Genomic DNA, 19,284 nt, shown 5'->3' with positions numbered 1-19,284 from the left:
GCAGCTCTCACTCCATTGTGGAGCTGCAACACAATGCAGATGCTACTGGAGTGTTAGCTTGGTTCAGGCTGGGGTGCACACTGGGTTGGTCACAGGAAACCAGTCAGCCAGCAGTGCAGTTTCAATCTGCCGTCTCTGCCCAGCTTTGGGAGCCAGTAAAAATCCACGCACTCCGTACCAGCAGAGTTCCAGGCTTCCCACAGCCTTCCAGCCAGCCAAGGAGACTCGTCTTCCTGTTGCTGGACCCCAGGGCTGGGCACCCAATAGGTGGCTCCAACTTCCCACTCCCCAGGGAGGGTGTCTGCCCGAGTGAATCTCCCTTTTCCTCTGAGTCCCCTCCCACGGGCACAGGTCACCTGATCACGTCTCTTCCCTTCCCACCTGAAGAGTCATGGGGATCTCTCGTACAGACTTGGGTTGCACAGGAGTCTTTCTGCCAGTCTCCAGCTAGTTTTCAGTGAGAGCTGTTCCACATGTAGATGATGCATTTTTGATGTGTTCATGAGGGGAGGGGAGCTCTGTGTCCTCCTCGTTCAGCATCTTGATTCGAGTCACTAGTATCAGCTTAAAATGTACTGTTCTACCTCTGAGATGTTTTATGCAAGCCCCATGGTAACCACAAAAGACAAAGAAAGAAAGGGGAAACAGAATATACCACCACAGAGAATAACAAATTTACAAAGGTAGGCAGAGATGGGCGGGGGGTGGGGGGGGTGCGCGGGGCACCGGGAGAGAAGCAACAGAAATACAAATCAACCAGAAAGCAGGTGTTAAGGTGGCAGGAGTTAAGTCCTTACATATCAACAAATACTCTACTCTAAATGCAGGTGGGCTGAACTCACCAATCAGAAGGCACCGTGTGGCTGGATATATTTTTAAAAAGACTCAACTGTATGCTGCCTACGAGAGTCCACTTGAGCCTTCAGGACGCATGCAGACTCAAAGTGGCAGGACAGGAAGACGTATTCTGTGCAAGTGGAAACCAAAAGAAAACAAGGGTATCTATACTCTTATCAGACAAAACACTTACTTTATGACAAAATGGTAACAAGAGTCAAAGAAGGTCATCATTGTAAATGCTGTAAAGAGATCAATCCATCAAGTAGATGTAACAGTCATAAGTATAAAGTATGTACGCACCCAGCATGGGAGGACCTGAATATGTTAGGCAAATACTAACAGAAATGAAGGGAAACCAGACAATAATACAATAATCATAGGAGACCTCAGTACCACACTTTGAACAAAGGATAGATAACCCAGAAAGAAATTCAACAAGGAAATAATGGACTTGAACCAAACATTAAGCCAAATGGACCTAAGAGATAGATAGATAGATACCTCTAGAATATTCCATCCAACAGCAGCAGGATACGTTCTTATCAATGGCACATGGTACCCTCTCAAGGACATCATGTGACAGGGCATAAAGCAAGTCTTACAAAACCTAAGATGACTGAAATCATATGAAGTATGTTTTCTGACCACCATGGTATGAAACTAGAAATCGAAAACATGAGAAAAGCTGAAAAATCTAGAAATATGTAGAAACTAAACAACGCACTCCTGAACAAAGATTATCTCAAAACAAATGAAAATGGAAACAGCATACCCAAACGTACGGGACACTGCCAAAGCAGTTCAGTGAGGGAAGTTTAGTTAAAAATGCATATATTAACATTTTAAGATCACAAATAAACAGTACAACTTTATACCTTAAAGAACTAGAAAAAGAAGAATAAGAGCAAAGTTAACATAAGGAAGGAAATAATAAAGATCACAGCCAAAATAAAAGAAATAGAAATGAGTAAAATGATAGAAAAGATCAATAAGAGCTGGTTTTCCAAAAAGATAAAATTGACAAATCCTTTAGTGGAACTAAGAAAAAAAGGGAGAAGACTCAAAATCAGAAATGTAAGAGAAGAAATTCAAATGGACACTAAAGAAATACACAGGATCATAAGGGACTACTAAGAACAAGTATACACCAACAAATTGGACAACCTAGAAGAAACGGGTAAGTTCCTAGATTGAGTCAACTTATCAAGACTGAACCAGAAAGAAAAAGTCTGAACAAGCCAATAATGAGTAAGGAGCTTGTATGAGTAATCAGAAATCTCCCAATACAGAAAACACCAGGACCAGATGGTTTCATTGGAGAATTCTACCAAACGTTTAGCGAAGAATTACCACCTACCATTCTCAAACGCTCCTGAAAAACTGAAGAGCAGGGAGCACTTCCAAACACATTCTACGAGGCCCAGCATTGCTCTGATACCATAGCCAGATAAGGACACTTCAAGAAAAGAGAACTCTAGACTAATATTCCTGATGAACACAGATGCAAAATTCCTCAACAAAATATTAGCAAACCAAATTCAAGAACTTATTAAAAGGGTTATAAACCATGATCAAGTGAGATTTTTCCCTAGGATACAGGGCTGGTTCAACATACACAAATCAATAAATGTGATAAAACCACATTAACAGAATGAAAGGGAAGAGTCACACGATCATCTCAACAGATGTAGATAGTGCACTTAACAAAATACAGCATCGTTTTATAATAGTAAAAAGCTTCAGCATATCGGGGGTAGAAGGAAAATACCGCAACCTAATAAAAGCCATATGCAGTAAACCCACAGCTAAAATTATGCTCAATGCATAAAAAAAAATTAAAGCCTTTACTCTAAGATCAGTAACAAGACAAGGGTATTCACTCTCACAAATTGTTCAACGCAGTCCTAGCAGTCCTAGCAGTCCTAGCTAGAGGAATCAAGCAAGACCAAGAAAAGCTATCCAAATCTGAAAGAGAGCAGCAGAACTGTCACTGTTTGCAGGTGATATAATCTTATCTATTAAAAACCCCACAGACTCAACTTTAGAAACTACTGATGTAATAAATGAACTCAGTAAATTTGCAAGATATAAAAATCAATACATAGAAATAAGCTTCATTTCTATACACTGAGAATGAAACATCAAAAACAATAAAATGCCTGGGAATAAATTTAACCAAGGAAGTGAATGAAAGATGTACAATGAAAATGAAAATTATAACTTTGCTGAAAGAAACCGAAGAAGACACGAACAAGTGGAGGGACATCCTGTGTTCATTCATCAGTTGGAAGAGTTCATATCGTTAGAATTTTCACGCTACCCAAAGCCGTCCATTCATTCAATGCAATCTCTATACAAATCTCAATGGCATTTTTCACAGAAAAAGGAAAAGATCCTAAAATTTGTATGAAACCACAAAAGACCCCAAATAGTGAAAGCAGTGATGAGAAAGAAAAACAAAACCAGATGTATCACACTTCCTGATTTCCAAGTATACTAGAAAGCAACAGTAAGTAAAACACTATGGGACTGGCATAAAAAGAGACACACAGACCAGTGGAACACAACAGTGACCTCAGAATTAACCCCCCACATATATGGTCAACTAATATTTGATAAGGGAGCCAAGAATGTCCAATGGGAAAAGGAAAGTCTTTTCAACAAATAGTGTTGAGAAAAGTTAACAAACACATAAGCAAAATGAAACGGGACACCTATCTTACGCCGCTCACAAAAATTAACTTGAAGCAGATGGAGTACTCAAATATTAAGACCTAAAATCATAAGACGCTTAGAAGCAAGCACAGGTGGCAAAGCTCCTTGACGGCAGTCTTGGATTTGGCGACAGAAGCAAAAATACACAAGTGAGGCTACATTAAACCGCAAAGCTTCCGCACAGCCAAGGAGACCACCAACAAAAAAGAGGCAACCTACCAAATGGGAGAGGTTGTTTGCAAATTATACATTTGATCAGGGGCTAACATCCAAAACATGTAAAGAACTCATACAATTCAACAGCAGAAGAACAAACAATACAGTTTAAAGTGGGCAGAGGGAACCCTTGTGCACTGCCGGTGGGAATGTAAATTGGTGCAGCCACTGTAGAAAACAATATGGAGCTTCCTCAGATAACTAAAAACAGAGCTACCATACGACCCAGCAATTCAATTCTGGGTATTTATTAAAAGGAAATAAAACATTACCTTGAAAAGACGTACACACCCCCGTGTTTATCGTAGCATTATTTACAATAGCCAACACATGGAATATCCCATTAATGGACAAATGGATAAAGAAAAAGTGGTACAGGTACTCCCTGCTTTCCAAAAGTTTGCATTATACCACTTTGCTTTTACAAAAGACTTACATCAGTACAGTAATGGCTTTTTTCATAAAGGCGAAAATCTTCTTTGGATTTCTTTTGGTTAGTGAAAACAGGTACTAATGTGGGACTTCTGTAAAGGCGGCATAATTTGAACTTCAGAAAAGCGGGGGATGCTCTTCTCTTTATACCATTTTGCTTAGGAAAGTTTTCACAGGAACGCTCTACTTTCGGATAGCAGGGCAAACTGTGTGTGTGCACGAATATTATTCAGCTATAAAAAAGGAAATCTTGCCATTTGCGACAACACGGATGGACCTTGAGGGCATTACACTAAGTGAAATAAGTCAGACGTGGAAAGACAACCGTATGACCTCACTTACATGTGGCATGTAAAACGAAACAAAACAAACTCATATGTCAAACACACGCAGATTTGTGGTTGTCAGAGGTGGGGATCAAGGGATGGGCAAAATGGGTGAGTGGTCAAAAGGCACAAACTTCCAGTTATAAAGTCAGCCAGTCCCAGGGATGCAACACATAGCACGACAATAAATAACACACGCAAACAAGGTTACGCACTGATCAGTCAACGAAACTGTTGTGACCAGAGGCCCCCGATAATCTGAACTATTTCCCCCTGGAGCACTGGTTCAGTATTCACCAGTTCAGTGTCTGTGTTGATGTTACAGAACGTCACTAGTGTGAAGAACAAGAGTCAACTATAATTTAAATAACTTAAAATCCAGGTGTTCAGTCACATCAGCCACATCTGAAGGGCTTGATGGCCAATGCGGCAGCCATACTGCACAGATTCAGAACATTTCCATCACTGCACGGAGTGGGTGTCAAGCAGTGCTGTTGTAGCGCACTACTCCTCTGGGCCTGGCCACAGGCAGCCTTTTCCTAGCGCCCTGGGTGCTGGTTCTCTCACTGTACACTGCGGACCCTTATATACAAACATCGCCTTCCCTTCTCAGCTGGCAAGTCCTCGTGGTTGGCCTCTCATACAGTGCACGTCTGTGCCTTGCCCAGGGATCTGCAAATAGTAGTTCCACACAGGAGCTCTGCAAGTTCCTGACAACCGTGAGTCAGAGGAGATCACCTGAGCCATGTCATGGAGAATGGCAGAGTAGGGCCCTCTGAGAATCAGTACCTCCACTGAAGCTACCAACAAGCTGGCAGAATAATGGCAGAACCAACGTCTTTGGAATGCTGGATTCAGATCAGATAGTTACAGAAACCAGGGGAAGGATGCTGGGAAAACTCGGTGAGTGCTGTGGCGCTGTTCTGTACTCGCCTGCCACCCCAGCTCCCAGCTGCCAGCACAGACCGTGCCCCTGGTGTGGGTTGCCGGTTCTGGGCACAAGGGGTGGGGTGGCCATAGGGACCTTGCTCTTCTAAATGCACAAATGTCGTTGTGCATTTGACCTGTCTGGTAGTGACCTGAGGGGCCGGCACAGAGCCTTCCCTTGCTTTGCTCTTTCAGCTCCAGCCACTTCCAGGAGGCACGAATCAAAAGCATTTAAAGACTATCCATGCTATCCACGGGCAGCTGGGGCAAGCAGCAGACGGAACCAACAACCTAGACGGGAGGAGGCCACGGAGGAGGGTCCTTGGGGGAACAAGGGCTTCAAAGGCTGCCTAGTGCATTTGCACGCCAAACCCTGACACGAGCTCAGAAGAGAACTGACAACACTGACACTTACACCACTCCTTGGGCTCCAAGGTGAAAAAGCTGGAGTGGAGTCGCAGGCAGCCCGGCCGAGCACTGAAGAAGCAGCCCAAAACCAACCTGCAAAGTGCGGGAGGAGATCTTTTTGGTGCTGGGTGTTTAAGGAAATCTCGGTAACTACGTAAGTAAATCTTGGTGTGTTACTCTTCTTTTTATTTATATGATTTAAAAGACAAGTGCATAAAACTAATTATAAATCTAATGTTAATGGGGATACAGTATTCTAAGATGTAACTTGTGATGGCAACAATAACAGCATCAAGTGGGAGAGAGGACAGAGCTGTACAGGAGCAGGGTTTTTGCGAAGCTGTTGGAACCAGTATCAATTCAAACTATATTGTTATCAATTCAGGATGTTAATTATAGTCATCAGAATAACCACTAAGAAAAAACTTAAAAACACACAGAAAAGGAAACAAGGTGGGAATTGAAATGATACATTAGCAAAACCAAATCAAACACAAAAGGAAACAGTTTTGGAAGAAATTGGGGGGAAAAGATGAAACTCGTAGAAAACAAATGGAAATAAGATAGAAATAGGTACTCCCTAATTTAGAAGTTGCTTTATATTTAAGCAGATTAAATTCACCAGAGGTACTGGCAACATGGATTATAAAAGCATAAGCCAATTATATACTAACTACAAGCGACTCATTTTAGAGCCAAAGTCACAAACAGATTGAAAGTACGGAAACATGTTTTCCACGCATTAATAACCAGTAGAAAGCTGGCATGATATGTATATAGCTGATTCACTGTTATACAGCAGAAACTAACAAACACACACCATTGTAAAGCAATTATACTCTAATAAAGATGTTTAAAAAACTAATAAAATAAAATGAAAACAAAACAAAAAAAGAAAGCTGGCATGGCTACTAGTATCAGGAAATAGACTCTTAAGTCACAACCTGTTACAGGAGACCAAAAAGGGGCATTATACACTGATAAAGTCAATCCATCAAAAAGACATCGCAATTATAAAGATACACACACCAAACAGCAGGACCCACCCCCACCCAAATCCAGGAAGCAAAGCTTGACAGAACTGAAGGGAGAAACAGACCTACATTAACAGCTGAAGACCTCAACACCCCAATTTCAATACTGGGCACACAGAACATCTAGACAGAAGAATAAGGAAACAGAGGACCTGAACCCCACATACCAGCCAGACCTAACAGACACGCACAGAACTCTCCACCCACAACCACAGAGCACACTCCTCTCAGTGCACTGGAACATTCTCCAGGATAGACCACATGTTAGGCCACCAAACAAGTCTCCATAAATTAAGAAAGATTAAAATCTTACGAAATATCTTCTCTAACCAAATGCAATAAAGCTAGAGATCCATAAAGAAGGAAAAGTGAAAGATTCCAAATATGTGGAAATTAAACAACATAGTCTTAAGACAACCAAATCAAAAATGAAATCACGAGGAAAATTAGAAAACACTTTGAGACAAAGGAAAACAAAAACACAGCATACCAAAATTTAAGGAATGTAGCAAAACAATGGTCAGACTTGTTGACAAAAATTCAATCAACCATCAAATGAAGAAAGAAAAAAGGGAATTTTATTCAAGCCAAACTGAGGATTCTGAGAACTGTTCCACCTGTTTAGAAATCCAAGGCACAGTCAGACATTTTTGCAACGAAGGATCGTGTATATAACAATGACATACTGGTATTTTATAGAAACGTCACCACAATACGTAGTCCAGGTAAGCACGTACAAAGGAGCAGCGTGTCACCGTGACCCCAGCAGAGCTGGGAAAGAGTGCTATTCTTTCAAGAAGTTACACTGCTAGCATCAGAAGGAAAGGAACAGTGATCTTTGTGGTTGAGCGGCCGCTCCGCCTTTGAGGAGCTCTGGTTAATGTGCAATGCGACACACACTGCACATTAGGGGGGCATGGAGGAGACCCGGACACACACACAAGAAGAATTTTTAAATCTTTCTTGTCCTGCCTTAAAATATAAATTTCATTTCACCACACTTTAGTGCCTACATTAAAAAAGAAAGATTGCAAATGAGTAACCTAACGCTACTCCTTTAGGAACTAAGGAAAGGAAGAGCAAACTCAACTCAATGCCAGTAAACTGAGAAAATAGTCAAGATTAGAAGCACAGATAAAACAGAGCACAGAAAAAGAGATGCAACAAAACCAAACATTGGTGCCTTGAAGAGCTCAACAAAATTGACACACCTCTTTCCAGACTGATTCAGAAAAAGAAGGAAAAAAAAAAACTCAAATAACTAATATCAAAAATGAAAGTGGGGGGCTTCCCTGGTGGCGCAGTGGTTGAGAGTCTGCCTGCTGATGCAGGGGACACGGGTTCGTGCCCCAGTCCGGGAAGATCCCACATGCCGCGGAGCGGCTGGGCCCGTAAGCCATGGCCACTGAGCCTGCGCGTCTGGAGCCTGTGCTCTGCAACGGGAGAGGCCACAACGGTGAGAGGCCCGCATACCACCAAAAAAAAAAGAAAAAAGTGGGGACATCATCTACCTTACAGAAATAAAAATGCCAACTTATCAAAAGTTCCTAGAAACATAAATCACCAAAACTGTCTCAAGTAATAGAAAATTTGAAGAGATCTGCAACAAGAGACTTCATCAGTAATAGAAAAAACCTCCCCAAAACAAAAGGATGGCTTTACTGGTGAATTGTACCAAACCCTGAAAGAATTAACACCAATCCTTCTCAAACTCTTCCAGAAAATATCAGAGAAGGGAACACTCCCGAACTCGTTCTATGAACCCAGCATTACCCTGATACCAAAGCCAGACAGACAGGCTCCGTAAGAGAATTATAGACTAATAACCCTTATGGGCACTGATGCAAAGATCCTCAACAAAATACGAGGAAATGGACTCCAACCTCAGAGTAAAAGGATTTCTCACCATGGCCAGGTGGGATTTGTCCCAGCACTGCAAGGGTGATTCAACATCTAGCATCAGGCTTCCCTGGTGGCGCAGTGGTTAAGAATCTGCCTGCCAATGCAGGGGACGCGGGTTCGAGCCCTGGCCTGGAAAGATCCAACATGCCACGGAGCAACTAAGCCCCTGCGCCACAACTACTGAGCCTGCGCTCTAGAGCCCACGAGCCACAACTACTGAGCCCATGCACCTAGAGCCCGTGCTCCGCAACAAAGAGTAGCCCCTGCTCGCCACAACCAGAGAAAAGCCCGCGTGCAGCAACGAAGACCCAACGTGGCCAAAAATTAAATTAAAAAGAAAATCTAGTATCGAATGTTGTAATATACAACTTTAACAAAGGAGAAAAAACACAGGTTCATCTCAACTGATGCAAAAAAAGTATTTGACAAAATTCAACACCATTTCACGATAAAAACACACAGCAAACTAAGACTAGAAGAGAACTTCTTCAGCACAACAAAGGACATTGCTGAAAACCCACAGATGACATCACACTCACTGGTGAAAGGTGAAAACGTTCCCCTGAGATCAGAAACAAGACAAGGATGCCCTCTTTCACCACTGCTATTCAACACTGTACTGGATGTTCTAGCCAGAGCAATCAGGCAAGAAAAAAAAGAAAAAATATTCAAATTGGAAAAGCAGAAGTAAAACCGTCTCTATCATAGACAACATGATCCTGTATACGAGACGTCCCAAAGATAACACAGAATAAGTACTAGAGCTAATAAATTAATCCAGCAAAGTTTCAAGAGAAAAGATCACCACACAAAGGCAGCTGTGTTCCTCTACACCAGCAATGACAATCCAAAAAGGAAACTGGGAAACTCTGTAAATACATAATATCTACAAATATACAGCAGCATCCAAAAGAATACTAAGAATAAATTTAAACAAGGAAACTGAAAAGTAGAAACATCAAAAACCAGTAAAAATGACAAAACACTGCTGAAAGAAATTAAAGACAAATAAAAGGAAAGACACTGTGTTCATGGACTGAAAGCCTTAATATTGTTAAATAGCAAAACTACCTAAAGCCACCTACAGAGTCAGTGCAATCCCTATCAAAATTCCAATGGCCTTTGCTTTTTTGAAAAGCCAGTCCTTAAATTCTTCAATTTCATGATGTTCAAAGAGAATAAGTACAAACCCCACAGCTGTGCTGTCACTTCAATATACAGACAATATTTCAAAGTTCACAAACACCTATCTTAGTGGAAGTTACTGGTCATTAATCAACAGCACTTCAAAAATTCTTGCAAGTTGATGAAATAATTTTTATTTTAGAAAGTGTTTACAGTTTACATCTTTACTCTTTCTCCACGATTTTATTTTGTCGATTGGAAGCTGTGTGTAGGCGTCCCGTCCTAAGGGAACTTGGAATTTTTTTGTTTTTTTTTTCTTTAAATGTTTCAGCCACGCTGCGCAGCATGCTGGACGTCTCAGTTCCCCGACCAGGGATCGAACCCAAGCCCCCTGCAGTGGAAGCACGGAGTCTTAACCACTGGACCACTGGGGAAGTCCCCATAAACGTTTCTTATTAATGCCATAATGCATTCAACCTGTATCTATCAGAATAAGTTTGTCAAGTAATACAATGAAATAATTATAAGATGAAGTGTTTGCTTGTGAAACTGCATAAAAGCTATACACTACTTTGGGAAAAAAACTTTTAATGTTCCTTAGTCTTAAGATTTACTATTTCCCAAAATCATACAAGAGTTTCTAACTAGAAATGTTTGAAAAAACAGTAACAAAAAGCTCAAAGCCCACCTGAAATCGGCTCCGGGTGGGGACAGAGGCCCTTCAAGTGCAGAGGAAGCTGCTTCTGTAACTTGGTCTGGCTGCTCTAGAACGCATGTTTTATCTCCAAATAAGGATTCATTTCAAACAGGGATTTCTTTTATTTTCCTAGAACCCAAATGCTTAGTGCTATCCCTACTTTCATACTTGGAATTTCTGAAGCTTTCCTGAGTCTGGGATGCAAAGCTCTTTCATCCACCTTCCCGTTGTGATCAGAGTAGCAAAAGTGAGTGCTGAGACCAAGGTTTTTCCCTCTCCTAAACACTTTCCCTTCTAGAGAACAGTTCTGTCATAAAATGTCAAAAATAGAAGAGAAAAATGTGAAAGGGAAAAACCTACAAAAATATCCTAAAATGTCAAATACAATCATTTCTAAATGTAATAAGCCATAATCATAGCCTGACCTTATTCCTGTGCTGCTAATATGACTCTCACAGAGTCTCCGGGATGAAGTCTTCCGGGTGTGATTTCCATGGCGCCGTGAGGCAGGTCGCAGAACGCTCACGTGCACAATGAACTACCACAGCTCTCGGTCCGCTCACAGCACTCGCGATCTGCTCCGGTCTTGATTCCGTGCTCTGCACAAGTCTGCCCTTCTACATCCATTTTAACCCTAACCTGATCTATGATTATGGCCTAGTCATTCACCCATGCCAGCATTCACTTCATCATGACCTGGATTAAACTCGGGATACAACTCTGGTGCTTCGGGACGATGAGCCCACTGATTGCCTGGATCAAAGTTTAGGACACTCTCTCCACACGCATGCCCCTTCTCTGCTGACTCCCCAGGACCTCACATCCAGGGCTCCCACCCTTCCCAAGTTCTGCCAAGGATGTTGGGGTCTGTTGCCTGGTCAATCAAGCACTTCACCTGGGCCTCTTCTGAAAGTCCACTGCCTGGCTCCTGGGCACGGATGTTGTGATCTCTGCTTCCTTGCGCTACAGCGATGTAATGCTCAAAGGCAGGCACCTTCTCATGGCCCAGAAGTAACTCATCACTGGAAAAAAGATTAAACAAACATGAAGACACAAACCACGTATGATTTTTCCTGTCCAAACCAGACATTCCCTCTCACCACGCAGAGTATTTTGTTGCTCATAACCTTAAAGCCAAGAGATTCGATCTGCAGGAAACCAGAACATGATAGATGCTGGGAACGCCTGTCTTCACGTGTCTGTGTGGACTCACTTTTACTTCGCTTGGGTTAGTACCCAGAATGGAACGCAGGGTCCTATGGTACCCCACGTTTAACTCTTTGAGGAACTGCCACACCTCCCCACAGTGGCTGCAGCATTTTACCTTCCCAGCAGAAACACCGAGGGCTTCGACTTCTCCAGCCCTCACAACAACTCGCTATGTTCCATTTTTTGATTCCAACAATTCTAGTGGGTGTGAAGTGGAATCCCACTGCATTTATCTGATGACTAATGATGGTCAGCATCTTGCCATGTGCTTGTTGGCCATCTGTGTGTCTTCTTTAGAGCAACGTCCGTTCAGGTACTATGGTCATTTTTTAATTGGGTGGTCTTTTTATTATTCAGCGGTAAGGGTTTTTTTATGTATTCTGTACACAAGTCCCTTAGCAGCTGTATGACTTTCAAATGTTTTCTCCCATTCTGTGGGCTGTATTTTTACTTTCCTGATGGCAAGCACTAAAGTTTTCAATTTTGATTAATTTATCTGTTTTTTCCTTTCCTTGTTTGTGCTTTTCCTGTTACACTTAAGAGTGCCAAATTGTCACTGCCAAATCCCAGGTCCTAAAGATTTACCCGTGTTTCTTCCTAAGTATTTTACAGTTTTAGCTCTTACAGTTAGCTCTTTGATCCACTTTGAATTAACTTTGTATGTGGTGGGAGGTGGAGGTTCCACCTTCATTCCTTTGCCATTTGTTGGAAAGACCACCGAATGGTCTCGGCACCTTTGTCGAAAAACAACTGACCACAGACAGCCTTTTATTGTTAATTAAATGGGAAAGTCCAACTCTTTTTCCTTCTTGTGAATCATTTCTACAAATTCCTGTTTGTTTTAGACCTCAACCAGAAAAATGTGAAAGCTGTGTCAAAGGTAACCCGATTTGCACACTTGTTAGTGAGCCGCCACCGTGCTCTCCGCACCTCGGGGCTATGCCGCCAGGGTCCCATTTGTCCTGAGAAAGGACAAGAGTAAGTTTAAAACCTAAATCTCCTCGGGCAGGTAAAGATATTCATGCAACAGTCTAGGAATGCGGTGCAGGGACCCCAGGCAGACTGGGAAGGGCTCCAGAGTTAGGACCTTGCAGGGCGGTGGAGAGGCCGGCCTCCTCAGGCTGTGGCCCTCCGTCTGTCAGTGCTGACACCACAGGCCGAGGATAAACATATGGTGTTCATTGATTCTTCTGGAAACGCCAGCGTGTTGGTGTGTGTTTGTTTCTTCCACAAATAACGTCTTACCAGGTAATAACTGCTGGATTGGCACCTGCTAACTTTCTCTTAGCATGATGTATCTTCTGCCGGGGATACCAGTTTTTTTCAGTTACATTTATTTCTTGAATCCATGATCCTCCTTTTCTTAGCATTTTCTGTTCAAAATTCTAAAGGAAAGGAACATGATTTTTTTTTCTCTGCTTAACAGTATACATGATCACATTCACACAGATTCAACAAGTAACGATCTTAAAATAAACAGAATCTCTGACTGGGGAGGGCGCCGCAGCTTTTTACGCAAACTCTCACGGCAGCACAGATAACAGTGACCACGACCGTGAGGGTCTTACCCTTAGGCTTAAAGGATCCCTCCCTGTGGAGGGTGCCATTGCTGTGCTCCCTTTTGGGGGGCGGTATCGTGAAGAACCCTTGAGATTTAAGAAAGCACGATCTGTCTTTATGATCAAGGAGGACTTTGTGTGGAACAGATTTTAAACTAAAACTTGTCTCAGAGACACCAAACCCACCATCACCAAAGGGTTAAAAATACTCTCAAGCCAGTCTCCTCCAAACAGAAGGAGCGTCTCATCTGCTTTTCAAGCCGAGCCAGTGACCCCAAGTGTTCCTTCTGAGAAAGCGCTGTACAAAACAGGACGCGTTTTAGTAATAAACACAACGCGACACATTCCCACCAGGTAACAGGAGATGTGGGTCAATCACAGGCACGCTGTAACAAAGGCACAAAGTGCGAAGAGACCACCGCACCTTCCAGTCAAAGGACGGCTCCTTCACAAACACGTCCATGGCGGTGGTGAGCAGGTCTGGGCGCGAGCGGAAAGCCCTCAGCGCACACACCATGGTGCTGCCCACGAGCCCCGTTTCTTTCAGTGGTAGCATCAGGGTGATAAACTGGCGAGTCAGACGGAAAGGCATCAGCTCAGGGACCGGCAGAAACTACAGAGAAAAGGACGTGTGAGAAGCAGTGGATGCGAGGGAGGGCCCTTCCACGGCTGTCGCTCACGCGTGGGGAGCACACCAGCTCCTGCCACACGGATGTGAAGTCACTGTGCCCACGAGCAATGACACGGCCATGGAGACGGAGACTCGGAGCTTGATGTCAGGGAGGGTGTGCTTCACATCCACGCAGGATGTTTCCATGACGGGGCTTCATAGAACCTCCTCCCTTTTTACAGGATCACGTTTCTCTTAGCTCCGATTATCTATCTATCAGCACACCTTCCACAACCTGTCTGCACAAGGCTGAAACACAGCTGAGATTTTCCCTTTCCACAAGAATGACAACGTCAACGACCATGCAAACTGACTGTATGCAGAGCGGTCGCAAAGCCCAAGGGCAACTCCAGCCCAGAGCGGAGAAGGGCACACTCACCTGGGTGGCTGATCCGAAAGCATGTCCGAAGTCGATCCCGATCACGCCGCCCGTCTCCAAGCTCACCATGAAGTTGTTCAGGTGCCTGTCTCCGATGCCCAAGATCCAGTGGCTGACGCACAGGAGCGCGTGGGAGCTGGCAAAGTGGTTGCGGAGAGCCAGGAAGGCCTCGGGGCCGGTGCTCATCTTCAGGAAGGCTCGCCTGCAGGGGGACAGCCGTGTGGCCTCTGCCCTCTGCCTCCGCCCCCAGCCCCCGTGAGCGAAGTCGGGAATACTCTTACTTTAAGAGATCGGCCGGCACTTTACTTTCTCTTTTTCTAAAAGATGTGACTGTTTCAGTGCGACTAGCTCCCCTATGATTTAATAATAGGAAATGTCCGATTAGAACGTCTCATGACTTGAAATTTAAACCTCTTTGTTATATTGAAGCTCGAATATCAGATAACAGCTAGATTTTGATGATCTGAGGCAACACTTGCTAAGAAACAAAAGTGAATACGCAACTTTGAGAAGAGTGAACTGGTCGGTGCAACACATACTTGAACATGAGCGCGTAGGCCCCAGGGTCACACCTTCCCGACATCCTCCTCAGCCAGTCTCTATACTCAGACGCTGGTGCCCGGGCGTCACTAACAAGTAGGGAAGAGAAATCAGCATTAGGAAGATGTCCAGGGTTGCTGATTTCAGAGGCAAACATCACCAGGAATTCACTGAAAAGTAGTGAAGAGTCAGGGAAAATAAACGTGACTTTAATCATATTTAATATTAGCACTGAACTCCAGCTACTCTGGGTCTAGGATTTCCACACACCATTATCCATTCTTAATCACTCCTCAAGAACCATGGCTATCTCCTGTGCCAAAGTTCAGGCGCAGAACCACCAGATACAATGAACGTCCCACTTCACACACAGGAACAAGATGAGCTGACGACGCAGGCATAGGGTCCCACACGCCTGACCCTGGGCGGGACCCCTCGCAGCAGGACAGCACCACGTGCAACTTGTTTAAAGCACGTAAATCACTAAAGAAGCAAAATGACCACAAGCTACTTGTTGAAGACAGCCTGTCTGCTTCTGTCATTAAACACTGCCATGCTTGTTTTTTCGTTTAAACCATTTCCAGTATGCAGACACAGACAAAAGCCACAGTGAGTGCCAAAAAGTATCTTCTTAAATGAGGATGGGTTTGAATTGAATTTGAAAAGCTTGTTTGCAATAATGTTTCACAGGCAAAAGGCAGTGTGGGGACAGGTGGAAACACTGTGTTACTTGTATGTTTAGCCACTTTTGCGTTTGCATCAAAAGTTTTAACAAGTTTTCCTTAAAAAAAAAAAATAATAATAATCACTAAAGACAGAACAACTTCACAGTATGTTACTTAGTAGTTAAATCCCTTAAGGTGAATCTTTTCTGAGTTGCTACTATGTCAATTTCACAGAGACCACTCCATTTCCATCTAAATTCTCTCCTAGTTTCAACCGGATAAAAGTCTTTAGGTTGGAAAACTGCAACATGTAAATTAAGAAAAAAACAGCAATGATCTTAGGAATGGGGGCTTGAAGTGCCTTGTTTTAAAAAGGTAGTGGGAAGTAATGTATACAATTCCATATGTGAAGAGCACTTTATACTCCTTGGACACCTGTGTTTACCGGATGCCTTTCACTCTCTCCCATCTTACAAGTGGGAGGCGGGGGGCGGGGGCCGTAGGAACCGGAAAGGTCACTTGTGCGAGTGGCTTGGGCCCCCTGGGCGTCAGCACAAGCACAAGCGAGAGGGGGGACTCCTGGCCCCAGGGTGCCGGTGCTGCAGGGGCAGCAGGAACAACTTTAGGCAAAAGACTCAAGTGAATGGAAGTAACGGTAAACACTGCCCCACGTAGCAACTACTGTCCAGGAACGAGAGCGTGACCGATGAGAACCCGCGCAGGCGCTCTCAGGAAGGGGCAGGGGTCCAGTAAGGAGAATCTCCTCGCCCGCCAGCCTAACGCTGGTCCCCCAAACGTGCCAACCCTTGCTTCAAAACGGCTGTAAGCCATGCTGTCCTTAGTTTTCTTTACAGAAACAAGGAACAAATTTTTTTAAAAACTTCCTGATTGAAAAATAACATGCTCATCGTAGCAAACCTGGAAAATAAAAAAGGATAAAGGAAAACAGAAAAAGCACCTGATTCATGACCTGGACCTACTCGCCCACCTGCGCCCCCCACAGGCCAGGGCAGCCTCACCTCTCCAGCCTCAGCTGCCTCGTCTGTACAGAGGTGACAACGATACTCACCTTCTTGCTTTTTGTAAGAAATAAATGACTTCATACACATTAAGAACTGAGACTAGTGCCACAGAAAATGTATAATTAAATGTTAGCTGCTAACCTTACTGCTTTATTTTCCTCAAAGAGTCTTCTTCCCCAAAGTTAATCCTTTTTTAAAAATTGTGATAAAATATATGCAACTACTGTTTAGAACCCTGGACTCCATTTCCTTTGTTCACCCATGGAGAGGCAGATGAAAAGTACAGGCCAGGTGGCGGCCAAGGGCGCCAATGAAAGGGCCTGAAAATTCAGGTCCCTGGAGGCGGGGTGGAGGTGACCTGTGGGCTGGGGCGGCCGGGCAGGGCCGGGGCAGGGCCCTGGGACTCCAGGTCACCTGGTGTAGGCCGCCTTCTCCTCCCGTGACATGCTGCTCAGAAGGAGTTCCTTCAAGGTGCAGGTGCTTTCGATCCATTCAATTAGCCCCAACCTGAAAGGAGAGAACAGTCATGAACACCCCTGCCCTCGCTTCTCTAGAACACAGTTCTTCCCTTTCTCCACGAGGATGAACATCATGGGCTGAGCAGCGTCTGTGCTGTTGGCCTCTGTCCCGCGACACCTAGAACCCGAACCGTCACGGGACCCCCTCCTCCCCTTCCCAACAAAACCCCTTCCGGTCCTGTGCCCCCTGCGCCCCCATCGCCCGCAGGGGGCTCTGCGCACCTGGAGGTCATGGGCACCACGCGGTAGGTGGTCACCTGCAGGCCCCTCTGGCCACAGGCGGCGTCGCGGGCGAGCACCCCGTTCATGACCTGCAGCAGCTGGCAGACGCGCTGGTCCTGCCGCAGGTCCTCCCCGCCCTTCACCAGGAAGGCGTACTCGCGCTCGTCGTGCCCGCGGACCACGATGCGCATTGGTCTCCTGAGCGAGGCCATCACTTTCACCTTTAAAGGTCAAACGAAACAGCGTTTTCAGATGGGCCCGGGTCTCATCACCAGAGGGGAGACGAGGCCTGGGGCACGCCCTCCAGGGACACAGGAGGGCAACAGAGCAAAGGACAAGCGAGGGCACTGAGTCTCCTGGTCCCTGTTCCTGCCCGGCTGCCGTGCCCAGAGGTGCCAGGTTCCCGGTGACAAGTGAAGAGCTTATAGACACGCGTCCTCGGGGACAAGCCACACACGACATGTCCACTCGCTACAGGCACTTAAGACTCGTACGTTTGTCACACACACACACACACACACACACACACACACACACACACACAGAGTTTATTCTTCGAGTTCACTACGTCCTTCAACATGACTGATGTTGAAAGACTGGAAACATTAAGGTCAGTAAATTCCCATCAGAAAACTTGTAACACAACCCTCAGAGAACCCCGTGCGCTTGAGACCGACATGGGGAGTGAGCTGCCTCTCCTGGAACCTGAGGAGCTGACGCCCAGCACCTACCCGCTCGTCGAAGCCGGCGATGCGGGCGTGGTACTCGGGCATCGGCTTCCCTCTGCCGTCGTACTGACCTGGGACAAACCACAGAAGCCTGACTCAGAGGCTGCAGCCTGCATTTAAAACACACCCGCTGGTCTAACAGGAGGGGAGTTTTAACTCCAAGTTTTCACTGGACGTATTTTTTTAAATGCTGCCATTTCTCAGTTTGACAGGCTAGTGGACGCCGCTTCCCGTTCGGGTGGAGCAGACAAAGGCAAACAGGGACGGCAGCGCCCCGGGCGAACACCCGTGCTGTTTCCAGCGGAGTCAAGCTGCATGTCAGGAGGCTCTGTTTTCGGTGGTTTTTTTGAAACTCATGGTATGTGATGCGCAGCTGTTAATAATAACAAAGGAAACTGTTTCTCCAAATCCCTTTCTCCCCACTGGAATAAGGACCTAAGTGACCAGAGTGAAACACTCGGTCTGGCAAATTCCACGGTGAAGACAGGGCGGGTCCTCAGTGCCACTCTAGCGTCCCTCCTGCCGGCACGTCGTGTACCATCATCTCGCTGCTTTAGGTGCGACCAGCGCACACCCCACAAAGCCGTGTGCAGGCACACCGCGTTTTACTGCACTTCTCAGATGCTGCAGTTCCTACCATGCGCGGGTAGGTTCAGAGGACATTACCAGCTACCGTTATTAGTAGGTGGACGTCTGAGCACTTGTCTTAACCAGGAATATGACTAGACGTTTAATAAGCGTACTACTCAGAGTAATTATAGATTTTCCTAATGATGAAAAATATGTGGAATTTAAAATTCTTTTTAAAGAAAGAAAACTGTCAAGATCCCGATTTCACCATCTCAGAATCAAAAGTGCCGGCTGCAGCACGACTCTCCTCCAAGCACCCTCCTGCCCACCCCCGCCGCGCGGTGAACTCACCAGGAACCTCTAGCTCGGCCCTCAGGAACTCCGCCCTGAAGCTGCTCATCCAGGGCGAGCACTCCTTCAGGTTCCCTGGCGCCTTCGAGGCCCTGCTCATCCTCCCAAGCAGCGAGCCGGTGATGCTGCGGAAGTCCTGGAGCCTCATGCCAGGGAGCTTAGAGCCTCCTCTGCCGAAGTGGTCATCAAATTCTTTCCCAAAAGCCTGAAATTAATGATAATTTACCTG

General features: G+C 45.1%; 1 protein-coding gene across 10 annotated transcripts in view; it reads right to left on the bottom strand.

Moving 5' to 3' along the window:
* PRKDC (protein kinase, DNA-activated, catalytic subunit) overlaps positions 1-19,284 on the bottom strand; it is a 178,951-nt gene that overhangs the window by 19,144 nt on the left and 140,523 nt on the right. For 4 of the 10 annotated variants that reach the window (XM_067712375.1, XM_067712378.1, XM_067712376.1 and 1 more), the window contains exons 77-87: positions 19,056-19,260; positions 18,138-18,205; positions 17,407-17,627; positions 17,081-17,173; positions 14,979-15,068; positions 14,721-14,792; positions 14,440-14,641; positions 13,815-14,003; positions 13,077-13,216; positions 11,518-11,644; positions 5,872-5,957 (exon numbers count right to left, since the gene is read on the bottom strand). In XM_067712375.1, coding sequence (XP_067568476.1) covers positions 5,872-5,957; positions 11,518-11,644; positions 13,077-13,216; positions 13,815-14,003; positions 14,440-14,641; positions 14,721-14,792; positions 14,979-15,068; positions 17,081-17,173; positions 17,407-17,627; positions 18,138-18,205; positions 19,056-19,260 — 1,493 coding nt within the window. Of the gene's footprint in view, positions 1-842; positions 968-5,871; positions 5,958-10,093; positions 11,645-13,076; positions 13,217-13,814; positions 14,004-14,439; positions 14,642-14,720; positions 14,793-14,978; positions 15,069-17,080; positions 17,174-17,406; positions 17,628-18,137; positions 18,206-19,055; positions 19,261-19,284 lie in introns of those variants that run through there. The other 6 variants (XM_067712382.1, XM_067712383.1, XM_067712381.1 and 3 more) reach the window with 5 other exon arrangements.

The sequence above is a fragment of the Pseudorca crassidens genome, chromosome 17 (assembly GCF_039906515.1).
Source record: "Pseudorca crassidens isolate mPseCra1 chromosome 17, mPseCra1.hap1, whole genome shotgun sequence".
NCBI classification, from domain to species: Eukaryota; Metazoa; Chordata; class Mammalia; order Artiodactyla; family Delphinidae; genus Pseudorca; species Pseudorca crassidens.
Note: the sequence above shows the minus strand (reverse complement) of the source record. Positions and strands in the feature narration are given on the sequence as shown.